A 19309-nucleotide genomic window follows, 5' to 3' on the forward strand; every position below is an offset into this window, starting at 1 on the left:
GAAGGGACTGGGGGCATTCTGGCGAGTTTGCCAATGATAGGTGGGCTGGCAGGTAGTACTGAGGAGGTGGGGAAGCTGCAGAAAGATTTAGACAGTTTAGGAGTGTGGTCCAGGAAATGGCTGGTGAAATTCAATGTGAGTAAATGTGAGGTTTTGCACTTTGGAAAAAAAATACAGGCATGGACTATTTTCTAAATGGTGAGAAAATTCGTAAAGCAGAAGTCCAGAGGGATCTGGAAGAGTTGGTCCAGGATTCTCTAAAAGTTAACTTGCAGGTAGAGTCCGTGATTAAGAAAGCAAATATAATGTTGTCATTTATCTCAAGAGGGTTGGAATATAAAAGCAGCGATGTGCTTCTAAGGCTTTATAAAGCTCTAGTTAGGCCCCATTTAGAATACTGCGTCCAATTTTGGGCCCCACACCTCAGGAAGGACATACTAGCCCTGGAGCGTCTCCAGCGGAGATTCGCACAGATGTTCCCTGGAATAGTAGGTTTAACGTATGATAAACAGCTAAGGATCCTGGGATTGTACTCATTAGAGTTTAGAAGGTTGAGGGGAGATCTAATAGAAACTTACAAGATAACGTATGGCTTAGAAGGGGTGGACGTTAGGAAGTTGTTTCCATTAGGCGGGGAGACTAGGACCCGTGAGCACAGCCTTAAAATTAGAGAGGGTAAATTTAAAACTGAAATGAGACGACATTTCTTCAGCCAGAGTGTGGTGGACTTGTGGAATTCATCGCCACTGAGTGCAGTGGAGGCCGGGACGTTAGATGCCTTCAAGGCAGAGATTGATAAATTCTTGATTTCACAAGGAATCAAGGGCTACGGGGAGAGCGCAGGTAAGTGGAGTTGAAATGCCTATCAGCCATGATTCAAATGGCGGAGTGGACTTGATGGGCCGAATGGTCTTACTTCCACTCCTATGTCCTATGGTCTACGGACAGGATGCTAGCAAAGGAGACCCTCCACATTACTAGACAATCAGAAAACACAGACCTCCAGTGAAACCATCAGCAAGGATAATATGCTGAAATTACTAGATCTATGTCCTACCATGCAATTTGTCTTCAACAGCCAGGTATATAAACACATTGATGGGACACCCAAGGGTTCACCCATCCTGGGTTTTACAGCAGAAGCAATTATGCCAAGACTTGAATGCACAGCCCATCCCCGATCCAGCCTAACCTATGGATCAGGTATGTGGGCAATCATTTTGAGATCATTAAACAAGCAAAGAAGAAACACACCACCTTATTAACAGCATATTCACAAGAATCAAGTTTACAAAGGAAGAGAACAATCAGCTCCCACTTCTAGACGTAATGGCAGAACAATGAACAACGGTGAATTCCTTACCAGTGTATACAGAAAGACTACACTCATTGGCCAAATCCTGAGTTATAACAGCGACCACCCCAGCATCCACAAACAGAGCTCTGCCAAGACTCTATTTAAATTAGTGATAACACACTGCAACACCCTTGAGCTATGCAAAAACGAACAGGAACACCTATACAAACTCTTTGCAAACAATGGGGATATCCCGACAGCTTCATCCACTGATGCATGGCAAATAAGCACCCAGAAGACACTGTATACCCCTTCACACTAGCCACCCTACGCTATATTAGAAACATGCAGAACTGCCTATATATGCAAAATTCAATGCAGCAATTGCGAGAAGCAGTACACAGGATGGACATGAAGGAAACACACCACCAGGATACACGCACACTGACTCACAGCAAAATGGCACGGCTAACTCTCCATTGTTTCTATTCACTCTGACAAAGGAGGACATCAGTTTAACTGGGACAACGCAACAGTACAAGGACAAGCACAAGAATGCCTGGAGGTCTGGTTTTCATAAACAAATATGTTGAAATAGACCCTATCTACATACCAGTACAGAGCAAAACCGGAAACAAAACTACCCACCACAGAAGACCGGGCCACATAAATTCATAATGGAATAGAACAACAGTGCTTCAATGGAGGCTAGACAGCACTGAAGATGTCACCTAGAAGGGGAACGAAACGTTTACACAAAAACCAGTCAGCTTGGCGAACAACTCCAGTCACAACCTGAGCTGCAGGTCATCGCTAAAGCAGTTTAGACAGTGACAAGAAATGATAAAGGCAAGTCATTTGTGGGCTGATGTACAATTCCCTACAGTTACCCAACAGTAAACTAATATAACACCAGAAAGAAAAAAAATAGGAGCTTATCAGAAAAGTCCAGCAATAGTCATGAGAGATTTTCATCTCCACATATACAGGAAAAACTGGATGACCTAAGGTAGCTGAAATGAGCATAGAATGTTTTTGTGATTGTTGTCCGAGAAACTGCACTTCTAGGAAACTGACAGCAGGCTATTACAGACACGGTATTATGCAACAAGATAGGATTAATGCCCTCATAGTGAAGGCGCCTTTGGGTTTCAGCAACCAAAATATGATTGAATTTTATATTCAGTTTGAAGGACAGAAGGAGTAGTAAGACCAGGACAAGTATTTCAATTTAAATAAGGGCAATAATAAGGGCATGGACTCAGAACTCGCTAACCTGAACTGGCAAATTACAGTAAGTGATAGGTCAATAGAGAGGCAGAGGTAGCCATTTCCTCTACCTCTGTATAGTATGTACAGAATAGATAATTTTTATTATTTCTGGCCAGAAGATAAGCGAAGATTCACCATTTGTGGATGATTAAAGATTATATGAGACTTAAAACAAAATACTAATTATACACGATGACGGGTGCAGGTCAGGTGGCTGGCCAGATTACAAGTAAATAATGACTATAAGAATCACATGGTGAGAAAGTTACACAGTAATATAACAACAGATAGTTAAGATTTTCTTTTATCTTAGAAAATACGGAAGCAAGAATTCGTCCTACTAAGTCTGGGGAATTAATATTGGAAAGTAAGGAACTAGCAGATGACTTGAACATGTACTTTGGATCAATCTTACCAATACAAAGTACAAGTAATATGGCAGAAATAGCCATATCAGGATATAGAAAGAATGGAGGAAAGAACTCACACAATCAAGTGAAATGGCACTGAAAATTATTTGAGCTGTGGGCTGATGTGTCCCCAGTCTAAGTGGAATTTATGCTAGGACCTCAAAGAAGGGGCTAGTGATATAGTTGAAACATCGGTTTCAATTTTTGAAACTTTTAGGGAAGGTTCCATTAGACTCACAAGCCGTGACAGGGTTCAGGCCAGGTCTACGCATCCACCGTCACCATTGTCCCATTAATATGGCTTTGCAAATATAGCATTATTTTATGGTGTCTATTTGTATTTCCCAATATCAGAAGAATTTTGCTACCTCAGTTACTTCTTCCTTCACTCCCACCTAACTTCTCATGCTGATTCAGACTGGGGCAGGCACAGAGAATAGCACCAGCTGAGCACCCTCTTTGCTCCCTTTTGGCACTTGGTTTTCCTCCTCACTGGATATTAAAATTATATATCTGACTCATTGCAGATTATCTAAGAGGTAGCATTTGAAATGGAGTCATAATAAAAAATTCCAACTCTTTCAATGATGTCAGCTTCCTCTCTGCACCACCCAAAGGTGGCATTTAAATTTCTCTTTATGAAAAGGAAATTACCTTAACAAATCTGTGTTCTTTGAGGAAGTAATGATGTGTTGTAAATAAAGGGGAACCAATGGATTTACTCTACTTAGATTTCTAAAAGATATTTGATAAGGTGTAACATAAGTTTGTTATTAATTTGTTATTATTACTTGAAGTGAGCTTTCTGCTTTAGTATTGAGTGGGTGTTCAGATAAGTGGGGTATGGATGCTAGGGCAGTTGCTTGCTCCTCCTGCAAAATGTGGCAGTTGGGAGATGTGGCACACGTCTCCGCTGGCTACATCTGCGGGAAGTGCACCCAGCTACAGCTCCTTGAAAACCGTGTTAGGGAAATGGAGCTGGAGCTGGATGAACTACGGATCATTCGGGAGGCAGAGGGGGTAATTGAGAGGAGTTATCGGGAGTTGGTCACTCCTAAGGCTCAGGACGAGGATAGATGGGTTACAGTTAGGGGGAGGAAAGGGGACAGACAGACAGTGCAGAGATCCCCTGTGGGCATTCCCCTCAGCAATAAGTATACCGTTTTGGATACTGCTGGGGGGGTTGACCTACCAGAGGAAAGCCATAGTAGTCAGTTCTCTGGCACTGAGCCTGACACTGTGGCAAAGAAGGGAAGGGGGCAGAATAGAAAAGTACTCGTGGTAGGGGGCTCGATAGTTAGGGGAATCGACAGGAGATTTTGTGGGCAAGATCGGGATTCCCGGAAGGTATGTTGCCTCCCTGGTGCCAGGGTCCGGGACGTCTCCGATCGGGTGTATAAAGTTCTGAAAGGGGAGGGTGAACAGCCAGAAATCGTGTTACATATTGGCACAAATGATATAGCCAGAAATAGGTTTGAGGATATAAAAAGTGATTTCAGGGAGTTAGGATGGAAGCTGCAGAGCAGGACGAACAGAGTAGTGTTCTCTGGTTTACTACCGGTGCCACGAGATAGCGAGGTGAGGAACAGGGAGCGGGCGCAGCTGAACACGTGGCTACGCAGCTGGTGTAGGAGGGAGGGTTTCAGATATGTTGATAATTGGGATGCCTTCTGGGGAAGGTGGGACCTGTACAAGAAGGACGGGTTGCATCTGAACTGGAAGGGGACCAATGTCCTGGGTGGAAGGTTTGCTCGAGTAGTTCGAGAGGGTTTAAACTAGTATGGCAGGGGGGTGGGAACCTGAGCTGTATACCAGAGGTGAGCGTTGATGCAGGTGAGGCAGTAGCAAGAGGTAGACCAGCTAGTGGGAAGGATTTTCCTGGGAAGGAACCAAGGGATCGGTTAAAGTGTGTTTGCTTTAATGCAAGGAGTATCAGGAATAAAAGTGATGAACTTAGAGCATGGATCAGTACCTGGTGCTATGATGTTGTGGCCATAACAGAGACATGGGTTTCTCATGGGCTGGAATGGTTGCTGGATATTCCAGGGTTTAGAACATTTAAAAAGAATAGGGAGGGGGGAAAAAGAGGAGGGGGTGTAGCACTACTAATCAGAGAGGGTATCACAGCTACAGAAGCTTCCATTGTCGAGGAAGATCTGCCTACTGAGTCAGTATGGGTGGAAATTAGGAACAGCAAGGGAGTAGTCACCTCGTTAGGGGTTTACTACAGGCCCCCCAATAGCAGCAGGGAGATTGTAGAAAGCATAGGTCGACAGATTTTGGAAAAGTGTGGACGCAGTAGGGTTGTTGTAATGGGTGACTTTAACTTTCCTAATATTGATTGGAACCTCCTCCGAGCAGAAGATTTGAATGGAGCTGTTTTTGTAAGGTGTGTTCAGGAGGGTTTCCTAACGCAGTACGTTGACAGGCCGACGAGGGGAGAGGCCATTCTAGACTTGGTGCTCGGAAACGAGCCGGGGCAGGTATCAGATCTTGTGGTGGGAGAGCATTTTGGTGATAGTGACCATAACACTCTCTCATTCTACATAGCTATGGAGAAGGAGAGGATTAGGCAGAATGGGAGGATATTTAATTGGGGAAGAGGAAACTATGATGCGATTAGACACGAGTTAGGAAGCATGGACTGGGAGCAGTTGTTCCATGGTAAGGGAACTATAGACATGTGGAGATGGTTTAAGGAACAGTTGTTGGGAGTGATGAGTAAATATGTCCCTCTGAGACAGGCAAGACGGGGTAAGATAAAGGAACCTTGGATGACGAGAGCGGTGGAGCTTCTAGTGAAAAGGAAGAAGGTAGCTTACATAAGGTGGAGGAAGCTAGGGTCAAGTTCAGCTAGAGAGGATTACATGCAGGCAAGGAAGGAGCTCAAAAATGGTCTGAGGAGAGCCAGGAGGGGGCACGAGAAAGGCTTGGCAGAAGGAATCCGGGAAAACACAAAGGCATTTTACACTTACGTGAGGAATAAGAGAATGGTCAAAGAAAGAGTAGGGCCGATCAGGGATAGCATAGGGAACTTGTGTGTGGAGCCTGAGGAGGTAGGGGAAGCCCTAAATGAGTTTTTTGCTTCTGTCTTTACGAAAGAAACGACCTGTGTAGTGAATGAAACCTTTGAAGAGCAGGTGTGCATGCTGGAATGGATAGAGATAGAGGAAGCTGATGTACTGAAAATTTTGTCAAACATTAAGATTGACAAGTCGCCAGGCCCGGATCAGATTTGTCCTCGGCTGCTTTGGGAAGCGAGAAATGCAATTGCTTCGCCACTTGCGAAGATCTTTGCATCCTCGCTCTCCACTGGAGTCGTACCTGAGGACTGGAGAGAGGCAAATGTAATTCCTCTCTTCAAGAAAGGAAATAGGGAAATCCCCGGCAATTATAGACCGGTAAGTCTCACGTCTGTCGTCTGCAAGGTGTTAGAAAGGATTCTGAGGGATAAGATTTATGACCATCTGGAAGAGCATGGCTTGATCAAATACAGTCAACACGGCTTTGTGAGGGGTAGGTCATGCCTTACGAACCTTATCGAGTTTTTTGAGGATGTGACTAGTAAGGTTGATGAGGGTCAAGCTGTGGATGTGGTGTATATGGACTTCAGTAAGGCATTTGATAAGGTTCCCCATGGAAGGCTCATTCAGAAGGTCAGGAGGAATGGGATACAGGGGAACTTAGCTGCTTGGATACAGAATTGGCTGGCCAACAGAAGACAGCGAGTGGTAGTAGAAGGAAAATATTCTGCCTGGAAGTCAGTGGTGAGTGGGGTTCCACAGGGCTCTGTCCTTGGGCCTCTACTGTTTGTAATTTTTATTAATGACTTGGACGAGGGAATTGAAGGATGGGTCAGCAAGTTTGCAGACGACACAAAGGTCGGAGGTGTCGTTGACAGTGTAGAGGGCTGTTGTAGGCTGCAGCGGGACATTGACAGGATGCAGAGATGGGCTGAGAGGTGGCAGATGGAGTTCAACCTGGATAAATGCGAGGTGATGCATTTTGGAAGGTCGAATTTGAAAGCTGAGTACAGGATTAAGGATAGGATTCTTGGCAGCGTGGAGGAACAGAGGGATCTTGGTGTGCAGATACATAGATCCCTTAAAATGGCCACCCAAGTGGACAGGGTTGTTAAGAAAGCATATGGTGTTTTGGCTTTCATTAACAGGGGGATTGAGTTTAAGAGTCGTGAGATCTTGTTGCAGCTCTATAAAACTTTGGTTAGACCGCACTTGGAATACTGCGTCCAGTTCTGGGCGCCCTATTATAGGAAAGATGTGGATGCTTTGGAGAGGGTTCAGAGGAGGTTTACCAGGATGCTGCCTGGACTGGAGGGCTTATCTTATGAAGAGAGGTTGACTGAGCTCGGTCTCTTTTCATTGGAGAAAAGGAGGAGGAGAGGGGACCTAATTGAGGTATACAAGATAATGAGAGGCATAGATAGAGTCGATAGCCAGAGACTATTTCCCAGGGCAGAAATGGCTAGCACGAGGGGTCATAGTTTTAAGCTGGTTGGTGGAAAGTATAGAGGGGATGTCAGAGGCAGGTTCTTTACGCAGAGAGTTGTGAGAGCATGGAATGCGTTGCCAGCAGCAGTTGTGGAAGCAAGGTCATTGGGGTCATTTAAGAGACTGCTGGACATGCATATGGTCACAGAAATTTGAGGGTGCATCCATGAGGATCAATGGTCGGCACAACATTGTGGGCTGAAGGGCCTGTTCTGTGCTGTACTGTTCTATGTTCTATGTTCTATTAACAACTATTGCAGAAAATAAAGCTCATGGTGTGGGGAATGTAACAAAATGTCACAGAAAAAGAATATGTTGCTAATAAGCAGAAAACAGGCAATGGATGAGTCAATTTCTGGTTGGCAACTTATTAAAAGTCATTTGGACAGGGATCAGTGTTGGGGCCTCACCTGTTCACAATTCATGAGTGAATTTGATGATGGAACAGAAGGCGTGTTTGTTAAATTTGCAGACAGCACTAAGGTATGCTACAACATACTTCACAACCTGTTTCCTGTTCAACGAAGTACAAGCAAGGTTAAAAGATGGGCAACGCTGTGGCAAATAACGTATAATGTGGAAAAATGTGGAAAGCCCATTTTGGCAGTGAGAGGAAAAGAATTATCTAAATACTAAGAAATTGCACAGCTGGGATGCAGAGAGATCCGAGTGCCTCAGTACATGAATCACAAACTGGTAGCATGCAAGTATAGGAAGTAATTAAGAAAACTAATAGAATATTATCGTGTCTTGTGCGGGGAATTGTATACAGAAGTAGGGAAGCTATGCTTCAACTGTGTAGCGTATAGTGAGCCCATATTTGGAACCTATTACTGTGGATACTGTAATTTGTACTGAAAACAAAAAAAATTCTGGATATCACAGCACGTCAGGCAGCATCTGTGGAGAGACAGCACACTAACATTTCAAGTCGAGATGAAGAAGAATGTCCTTATTAAAAAAATAATTTAAAGGCACTGAACAGTTCAAAGAAGGTCTGTTTGACTAACACCTGGAAGGAATGAGTTTATCTTGTGGAAAAAATTGGACAGGCTAATCTTATATCCACCAGAACTTAGAAGAATTAGAACTGAATCGATTTAACCATAAGATCCAGAAGGGTCTTGATTGTGTGGACACAGAAATGATGCTTCCTCTTGTGAGAGGATCTTGAACAAGAGGGTCATCGTTTCAAAAATAACGGGTTGCCCATTTAAGACACAACTGAGAAGGACTTTTCCCTCAGGACTAGGGGAGCTGGAATCTTTTTCATCGAAAAGCGGTACAACAGACTCTTTGAGCATTTTTAAGGCAGAGGTGGATAGATGGTTGACGAGCAAGGGGTGATGGGTTATGAAGGAAAGTAGGAATGTGCAGTAATCAGATCAGCTGAGATATGGAGCAGGCTTGTGGGGACCCACTTATGCTTCAGTGCAAGGAACTATGAATGGTCACGAACACTGCAATACACTGTGAACATCTACATCACTCACTTAATGAAAGAAAATCATTGATGAAACAAATGAAATTGCTTCAAATTCTGACCTGATATTCCTAGGTAAAAATTATAGGTTACAAATAACCAGTACTGTCATCCTTTGTACAAGATATGCTAGGCTTAGACCGTGGCTAAACTAACCAGTTAGTTGAATACTGTAAAATGCCACTTGATAGCACTGTCAGCATCAACTTCCTTGCAAATTAATTTGTGGGATGTGGGCACTGGTGACTGGGCAGCATTGACTGCCCATTCCAGTTGCTCTCGAGAAGGTGGCGATGAGATGCCTTCCTGAACCATTGCAATCCACCTGTTGCGCGTTGCCCCACATGCCACTAGGGAAGGAATTCCAATTTTGACCCAGTGACAGTGAAGGAACGGCAATATATTTCCAAGTCAGGATATCGAATGACTTGGAGAGGGAATTGAAGGTGGTGGCATTCCCATTTATCTGCTGTCCTTGCTCTTCTAGAGGAAAGTCATCATGGGTTTGGAAGGTGCTATTTGAAGATCTTTGGTGAATTGCTGCAGTGCATTTTACAGGTTTTACACACTGCTGCTACTCAGTGTTAGTGGTGGAGGGAGTGGATGCTTGGGGATGTAGTGCCAATCAAGTGGACTGCTTTGTCCTGGATGGTATCAAGCTTCTTGAGTGTTGTTGGGGCTGCATTCATCCAGGTAAGCGGGGAGTATTCCATCACACTCCTGAATTGTGCCTTGTAGATGGTGGACAGGCTATGGGGAGTCAGGAATTCAGTTACTTGCCACAGAATTCCTATTCTCTGACCTGCTCTTGTAGCCACTGTGTTTATGTAGTGAGTTCAGTTGAGTTTCTGGCCAAGGACAACTCTCGGGATGTCGTCGGTGGGGGAATTCAGTGATGGTGGCACCATTGAATGTTTAGATTTGTCTCTTATTGCAGGTAGTCATAACCTGGCATTTGAGTGACCTGAATGTAACTTACTACTTGTCAATCTAAGCCTGGATACTGTCCAGATTTTGTTGCATTTAAACATCAACTGCTTCAGTACCTGAGGAGTCACAAATGGTGCTGAACATTGCGCAATCATCAACAAACATCCCCACTTCAGACCTCCTAATGGAGAGAAGGTCACTGATGAAGCAGCTGAAGATGGTTGAGCCCAGGACACTACCCTGAGAAACTCTGCAGCAATGTCCTGGAGCTAAGATGACTGACCTCCAACAACCACGACCAACTTCCTATGTGTGAGTTATGACTCCAACTACCGGAGAGTTTGCCCCCATACCCATAAATTCTAGTACTGCTAGGGCTCCTTGATGCCACACTTGGTCAAATGCAGCCTTGATGTCAGAGTTGTCAGTCTCACCTCACCTCTGGAATTCAGCTTCTTTGTCCATGTTTGAACCAAAGGTGAAATGAGTTCAGGGACTGAGTGGCCCTGGTGGAACAGAAACTGGACAGGAGCTGCTTCACAGCACTGTGGATGACACCTTTCATCACTTTACTGATGATTGAGAGTAGACCGATGGGGCAGTAATTGGCCAGGTTGGATTTGTCCTGCGTTTTATGTACAGAACATACCAGGGCAATTTTCTACATTGTTGTGTAGATGCCAGTGTTGTAACTGCACTGGAACAGCTTGGCTAAGGGAGCAGCAAGTTCTGGAGCACAAGTCTTCAGTACTGTAGCCAGAATGTTGTCAGGGCCTGTAGCCTTTTCAGTATCCAGTGTCTCCAACTGTTTCTTGATATCACGTGGTGTGAATTGAAATGGCTGAAGACTGGTATCTGTAATGCTGGGGACAACTGGAGGAGGCGGAGATGGATCACCCACTCGGCACTTCTAGCTGAAAATAGCAGTGAAAGCTTCAGCCTTTTCTTTAATCACTTTGCTGATATATGAAATTAGACTGGGGGGACAACATTTTGGTTACAATAGATTTGTCCTGCTTTTTAGTTGACAGGATACAATTATCCATTTCAATACTGTTAGGTAGTTGCCAAAATTGCAGCTTGTCTGAAACATTATCGCAGGGAGCATAACTCTTCAGAACTTCAGCCGGGGTGTTGCCGATTTTGTCTCTCAGTAAAAAAATTCCAAGAGTCATGCACCTCAGAGCTGATCAGTCTTGGTTTTAAACGAAAGTTGTGTGGGCTTCAGGACTGGAGTGATTCAATTTAACACACTTCACAAGAAAAGCTACTTCAACAGCAAATAACGTAAACAGTTTCAAGTATCTGACATGCATTTGTGCCTTAAGCTGAAGAAACTTTTAAAGTTTCACAGCAGATTTTTTTTGGGAAAGGGTTAACAGGGAAGAGAAAAAGAGAGCAACATCAACAGTCGGGGTGGGGGTCGAAAGGGAATGAGAGCTAGGTGGGGGGCATGAGGAAGTGGCTGAGAGCGAGGTGCACGGGGAAAGAGGAAGAGGGGTCAAAAGGGGGCAAGAGAGGGGTGGGGGGGTGGAAGAGGGCGAGAGCGAGGTGGGGGGGGAGGGGAAGAGGAAGAGGCTGAGAGCCAGGGTGGGGGGGGGGGGGGGGGTTGGGGAGAGAAGAGGAAGAGGTCGAGACCGAAGTGGCAGTGGAGAAGAGGAGGTCCAGGGCAGGGGGGCGGAGAGGAAGAGATCGAGAGTGAGGGTGGGGGGGGAGGGGTTGAGGAACAGGTTGAGAGCGAGGGGTTGGGAAGAGAAAGAGGTCTTCAAATACTTAAAGTAATAGATTTCAGGAAATTTGTAAAAGGCTGGCAGTGTGTCAGACAGCAAGATAACCAATGGACTACAGATTAACTTTCTGTTGATCGACAATCTATAACTCACATTTAGAGCAGCTTCTCCGCACTTCTCAATGGCAGCCAAACCCTGGTTGTGAATGTGTGTCTCTAGAAGCTTCTTCAGCTCCCCAAGGCCATCCTGGATTCGAGAAACTAGGTTATACATTCTACCAAGATCTGCCAAAACACAAAAGAAAATTTGTCTAAATGTCAAAAAAAAGATGAAATTGAGCTTTTCCCTTATCCAACATTTGGGGCATGATACTTTAATCTTTACAATTATTTACTACTGTCTTTTAAGACAGATGGAAAATATGCAACAGAATCTGAAATCATACCTCAGTTGTCATTTAAAAAAAAACATCTCTGACAAGTTAAATTAACAGGAAAATATCCATGGATAGAAAAATGCATACATTCAAATATTTCTGTTTAGGCTACCAAGTGTCATATTGGACTCGAAACATTAACTGTTCCCCCTGCACAAATGCTGCTTTTGGATGTGCTGATTTTCTGTAGCTTTTCTTTTTATTATTTCCAAATATTCTGAAAGCTCAATTTAGGCTGAAAGCTATGTTCCACAGCATCAAGTCATACATAAACTTCATTATTCCACAATCTTTGTTTTACTATTGAGTATTTCAGCTTTTAATTCACTACCTATGTTTTAACTAGCCTCTAATGAACCACTCTTCTCAATAAGCCAACAAAAATGATATACCTCAAATACTTTATTGTTTTATTTTATTTATTATATTTTATTTTATTATTGTGATCTCTGTGATGTCCAAGTCATCAGTTCAGGATGCAAGTGAGGAGGTTCCCTGCCACTAAGTTTTATTTAAGGCAAAGCTGTATTATTTAAGTGTGTTATGCTATAAATAGAAGTATAACAGATGTGTATACCATCTGCATTACATTTCTATTAGTTAGTGTGTGTTTTGCGCAAGATTAAAGTGCATGGGATAGGAGGAAGTGTATTGAGATGGATAGAAAACTTGATGGCAGACAGGAAACAAAGAGTAGGAATTAATGGGTCTGTTTCAAATTGGCAGGCAGTAACTAGTGGGGTGCCACAGGGATTGGTGCTGGAACACCAGCTATTCATGATATATATTAATGATTTCGACGACGGAACAAAACGTAACATCTCAAAGTTTGCAGACAATACCAACTTGGGTGGGAGAATGAACTATGATGGGGATGCAGAGATCCTTCAGCATGATCTGGACAAGCTGGGCAAATCAATGGATGAGTGGGGACATCAACAGCCGATGCAGTATAATTTGATAAGTGTGAGGTTACTCACTTTGGAAGCAAAAACAAGATGGCAGATTACTACCTTAATGGCTATAAATTGGGAGAGAAGAGAGTGCTATGGGACCTGGGTGTCCTTGTGCACCAGTCGCTGAAGGTAAGTGTGCAGGTGCAGCAGGCAGTAAAGAGGGCAAGTGGTATGTTGGCCTTCTTTGCAGAAGGTTTCCAGTACAGGAACAGGGATGCGTTGTGGCAGTTATAAAGGGCCTTGGTGAGGCCATACCTAGAATATTGTGCAGTTTTGTCCTTCTTTTCTGAGGAAAGATGCTCTTGCTGTCAAGGGAATGCAGTGAAGGTTTACCAGGCTGATTCTGGGGACGGTGGGTCAGACGTATGACAAGAGATTGACTAGATTGGGGGGTGGGAGGGAATCTCATGGGACTTATAAAATTCTAACACAACTAGATAGGGTAGATGCAGGGAGGATGTTCCTGGTGGTAGGGGTGCCCAGAACCAGGAGTCACAGTCTCAGAATTCGGGGTAGACCATTTAGGACGAAGATGAGGAAACATTTCTTCACCCAAAGAGTGGTAAGCCTGTGGAATTCGTTACCACAGGAAGTAGTTGATGCCAAAACATTATGTGTATTCAAGAGGCAGCTAAATATAGCACTTGGGGTGAATGGGATCAAAGTTTACAGGGAGAAAGCAGGATTAGGCTATTCAGATCAGCCATGATCGTGAAGAATGGTAAAGGAAGATCAAAGGGCTCAATGTACTCCTCCTGCTCCTATCTATGTTTTTATGTTTACGTTGATCATGTGGGCCTCTTGATCAACTGGTACACGGCTGGTCCCAGAGGTGCTGGTTAGCAAAAAGCTTGCCGGACCTGGGTACCACACTTGAAAGCTAGCTCACAAGTACATAGTGCTTAATGATCACTTTGAAGTGCAGTCACAGCTGTGTATAGAAAAGACTGAGCTAACGTGCACTGCAAGCTCTCTCAAACAGTAATATGACAATGATCAGATCATCAACTTTTGCGACAGTGGCAGTAGGATAAATGTTGGCCAGGGCATGAGGGACAAATTACTTTCTCTTTTTCAAACAGTGCCGTGGAATCTTCTGCATACCCCAGAGGAGTGACTAGGGTCTTGGTTTAACATATCATTTAGAGGCGTCACTAATGAAAAAGTGTAAGGTAAGGATGCTACCGTCTTCGGGGGCCAAAGGATTGCTCTCTCATTACTGAGAAGACTGGTGGTGGTGGTGGTTTAACTGAAAGTCACCATGCCTCAGTAAGAAGAAATATTCCTTATTGGTTTCCTCTCACTCCAATTTCTTCCTCCTGATTAACCTTTTAGGAATTCTGTCATTGTTTACGCTGTCACCAATTATCTGACCTGCCACACACCTTTGTGCAGCTATATGCTTTTTCAAGTCTGATGTTATCTCTAACTTTCTTAGTTAATCATGAATGATGGGGGCCCTCCTTACAGCATTCTGAAATATCAGCTCAAATGTCTGCTATTTGAACTTTCATGCCAATATATAATTGCCTGTAATTAGATTTATAAATTAGACTTGTCCCTTATCTATCAAAGTGAATGCAAAGTTCAATCACATTATGGTCACTGCTACATCGAGATGCCTTTACTCTACGGTCACTCATTTTCCCGTCACACTACACAAAACAAACCTAATATGACCTGCTTTCTGGTGAGCTTCAGAACATGCTGCTCTAAGAAACTCTCTTTTATGAACTCCTCATTCAGGCTATTGCTACAAATTTGATTTTTCTAGTTTGCACATAAAGTCAACCATGATTATTGCCATTCCTTTATCATAAGTACCCAACATATGTTCTTGTAACTTTCTCACTTTGTGATCACTGTTGAGCGGCCTGTACACTACTCCCACTAGACTCTTCTTTCCCCTATGATTCCTCATTTTCACCTAAACCAATTCTACGTCCTAATCTCACAAACCAAGGTCATCTCTAACTATTTGACAAAGGCCACCATGGTTTAACAGATAAGTATTTTTGCAAACCTCATCTACAGATTCCTTCACCCCATATTCAGTCTGCTATCTACAACGTAGTGTTGCTCCTCTTGACTTAATAGCATGCAAACACATTTACGATCAGTGCGTGCATTTTCACTGAAGTAATGTGAAGGCATCAATTACACTAGTTATACGAAATCCCCAAAGCTGTTACTGGGTTATACTAACACAGGAGACTAATTAGCCTGCTCGGTCCCAACCTAGCATCTGTGGTAGAAACCAGTCAATCTCATTCCCACTCCAGCTCTGTAGTACTGCAATTTCAATTTCCACAATGTCCTAATTTCCATTTGAAATTAGTCGATCATTGTCACTTCCACTACCCTTGCAGGCACCACTTTCTGTCCACAACCACTACTTGCATAAAAATCTTTTCCTCACATCTCTCCAATATCTCTGACCCAAAACCTTAAATCTTTGGCCCCAATTGTTTAACCATCCTTAAAGGGAATTTGTGTCAACCTCAAACATATCTGTCATTATCTTTTGCATCTTTATCAAATCTCCCTTTAAATAGCTTTACCTAAGGAGAACAACTCTAATCTCTCCAAGCTAACCTTTTGGTTGAACTTCTCCATTCTGGGGTCATTCTGGTAAATCTCTTCTGCATCATCTTAGAGATATTCACTGTTTGTTTTCTAAAGCGTGGAGACTAGAACGACAGGCAATTAGCATTGTGGCCTAACTAAAGCTTTATAAAAGGTACAGCAGAACATCCCTGTTTTGGCACTCAAAGCTTGTTTATGAACTTAGGATCCCAAATACTTTCCTAATTACTTGCGTCGGTATGAAATGCTATACAATGTGTGTATCAGGACACCAAGATTTCTCAAATACTGCAGCATGCAGTGTGGCAAGCAATGACTACTGGTCAGATTACTGAGAAGTGAAACGTGGCTGTGTAGCTCCTTCCAGAAGATGATAGAAAAGTATACTATGGCACTTTAAATCCAAGGGCAGAGGCCATTTAAAGGCTAAAGACAGACCTAATATTACTGGGCATGAACCATACAGGAGCACAACCAAAGGAGCTGGCAACTGATAGCCATGGCTGCATTTCTACAGAAACAGAAGCAGCAAAGGGGCCTATCCACACGACAGTCAGATGGTCCATACACATCACATCCCTAATTGCCCAGGTCGTCACAAGGAAGTGTTAGCTGATCCCTTCTGACCAAGTCAGGAAACAATCTCCACGATTAAGTTCCACCCTTTCTTTCCTAAGGGAATCATTTTTTTTTAAAAAAGCTACGACACCGTTCCATAAATGTCTGCTACTGCTCCTCTACCAATCTTATCTTTTATCATATTTGCTGTCCACTGCAATTAATTGTGTTTTCATCCTTTTTTAAAGGCTGACCCATCTCATCCTTAATTTGAATGCTGCTTTCAATTATTATCTAATCACTCTTAGTTAGAGGGTTTGTTATTGTGGAGTCATTAAAAGCCTGCTCCGTGGTCGCTCGAGGAAACTGTCCCAAATACATTCACGAAAAGCTCATTCCCAAAGCTGAAAGTTTCCAATTTGATTTGTCCAAACAATAAGAATAAAACCACCCACGACTATTGCAATATCTTTCTCAACAAGCTTCCATTATTTCTTGATTTACAATCTGCCCTGCAATGTAGCTACAGCTAACCATCGTATAAGCCACTTCGATGGGGACTTTTCTGGCATACGTCTGGGACAGAAAGACCAGGTTCAAGTCTCACTTGCTCTGGTGGTGACATACCATATCTGAATAATGTGACTAAAGATAAACAACTCCCATCAGCAACTACATTTCATTATTTCTTCATTTCTCACAGCTGTACTGATCCCATCTCTTATGATCTGAAGTACTCACCACCCTTCCTCTTTTTGCAAACTTTCCAACATGTCAAATACTCTTGAATATTCAGTTCCCAAAATGCAATTAAGTCTAAGTAACAGTTATCATTTCATATATTCATTTACTTTAATTTGTACTATTAAGTCATTCATCTTGTTACAAATGCAAAGGACTTTTAATTCTGTCCTTTTACCATTTATCGCCAACCCTTAACGCTACACTTTCAAATTTGTGTATTCTATCCCTTTCTCGTCATCATTTTCCATAATCACCAAACCTGAACTATTGCACTGTTCTTTCCCAATGACATTCTAAATATCTTCTCACAAGAATACCTCACCATCCACTATTTAGTATAAAGCCCTCTCCACAAGCCTCAACATGACAAGATGCTGGACCTAGCTTTGTTCATATTTTTGTTTAAACTCTGCCTTTAGATTTGGGCTGTTTCCTTCCAATCTCCCTTTACAGAACGTGTTGTTAGTCTTAAATACTTTGTTGGTACTCTATACAAATCACAACTGGATTCTCCCCCTGCCATTGTAAATTCCTGTCCAGTTAAAGATGTCTTTAATCCTGATATTTCAGAGGCAACACAGTCTTTACAATTCCAACTCACGGCTGCAGAAAGTAGTGCACACTCCAACCAATCCATCCCTTATCATGTATGCCCATCCTCAAACCCGATATAAAAAACCTCTAGTTTCTCTTTTGTTCAGTGTCTTCTTTTAAGCTACTAGTTTTAAATAATATTCCAGACTTCAGGTCTAAGGTTTTCTTTTCTCAACTTTGCTGTCTCAAGATGTTCTTTTTTAAAGAAAAAAGGACCAGAAAAGTACCACTTGCCTCACTTAGCAAATTCTCCAAGTTCAGCACTCTGCACAAACTCCATTACATCCAGCCATATGGCAGCAAAAACTTGGTTTATATGAGCAATAGTTCCAAGGACCTGACTGATGCCTTGCTCTTAATAGTTAGCAGTTTGTCAGTTCTGACTAGTCACCTCATTAACTGTATAAGTGCCACTAATATGTAACTTGTGAACCATAGATTTCTACAGTGAAAGAAGCTACAAGCCAAGATTAAAATTTAGAATTTATCAAAAATCCTGCACTTAACTCTCCAAATTTCTTAATCTTTAGAATATGGCTTTATGTTACCTGTTTAAAAACAGACACAGGCACCAAGGAGAAACACTTTCCATTCAACAGAATTGATACCCCTCACATTTACAAGGAGACTTACCTTCATTTTTATCAGCATCCAATAAGTTCTGGAACTCTGTATGAAAAATCTCTAGATGTTTTTCAATAAGCACTTGTTCACATTTACGAGCCAGCTCATCCTGTGTGCTTTCATGAAGATAGACTTGTACACGACGCTGTTCTTCCAGAAGCCGAGCCTCTGCCTGCAGAACAGGATATGGTCATTCTCAAGGATAGTTATAAGTGATAGCAACTTAGAAAAAAGTGGCCAGCTGAAAAATATATACATCTTCAGTTATCCACAGTAATATGGAAAGGGAAGAGAGAAATATAGAGGAAAGGCACACAGAAAAAGGGCAACAAGAACCAAGAGACAAACAATGTAAAATGTAAGGGTGCAAAATGAATTTACAGGAGGATCACATCCAAAACGTTTGATAGGTACCCAAGGCTACAGATGCTTGCAAATATCCTACTTAGTAACTGATAAGACTCCATATATTTCCACGTACGCAACCTGCAGTTACTCACCTTTTTCATATACTCTGTTACAGGATTTTGCTGCAAAAATTCAGTGCTTTCCCTTGTATAAAACCTCTCTGTGTCAGCCAAAAACTGTGACTCAAACGATTCTTTATACACTGTTAACGTGGGTCCTTTTGCAAAAGCATCGTCTTCATTCAGCCCAAGTTCCACTGTGAATAAAATAAACGCAATGTGCAGAAACACACAGCTTGATAGGTTTTCATATAGAAGATTCTGCTAACACACCTTACTATAAATATCAGCATAATACATTTAAGAAAATTTAAGAGCTTCAAAATTACCATACGACTGAACCACACCGCTGATCAGTCTGGTGTTGATAGTTTCACCATTTCTCTCCTTTTCAATCAGCTTCAAGACTGCATTTGTCACCTGATAGGAAAAACAATGGTATTTTGGTGATCCACATATAGCAATAATTCATCTGTTAACTGTTTACTGTAAAACCTATGGCTGGCCATTTGATTGTAGTGACCTGAGCAGCCGGGGTCCATGTTCAGCAACTAGAAATACGACCAAGTTTCATTCAATATCCTTTGCTCAAACCAGCTGTACAGTTGAGATCCAAAAACTAGACTGAAACTAAAGCATAATGCTGTTGAGTCGAAGGACTAGCCCACACTCAGTGTGTTTGCCAAATTTACATAAAATAAAGTCGAAGTC

General features: G+C 42.6%; 1 protein-coding gene across 2 annotated transcripts in view; it reads right to left on the bottom strand.

The window, feature by feature from the left end:
* The window catches only part of LOC125465676 (cullin-1), a 133184-nt gene that overhangs the window by 44349 nt on the left and 69526 nt on the right, over positions 1 to 19309 (bottom strand). For both annotated transcript variants that reach the window (XM_059638038.1, XM_048559408.2), the window contains exons 6-9: positions 18928 to 19018; positions 18632 to 18795; positions 18141 to 18303; positions 11787 to 11917 (exon numbers count right to left, since the gene is read on the bottom strand). In XM_059638038.1, the coding sequence (XP_059494021.1) occupies positions 11787 to 11917; positions 18141 to 18303; positions 18632 to 18795; positions 18928 to 19018 (549 nt within the window). The remainder of the gene's footprint in view (positions 1 to 11786; positions 11918 to 18140; positions 18304 to 18631; positions 18796 to 18927; positions 19019 to 19309) is intronic.

Source organism: Stegostoma tigrinum, chromosome 2 (assembly GCF_030684315.1).
Source record: "Stegostoma tigrinum isolate sSteTig4 chromosome 2, sSteTig4.hap1, whole genome shotgun sequence".
Classification (NCBI taxonomy): Eukaryota; Metazoa; Chordata; class Chondrichthyes; order Orectolobiformes; family Stegostomatidae; genus Stegostoma; species Stegostoma tigrinum.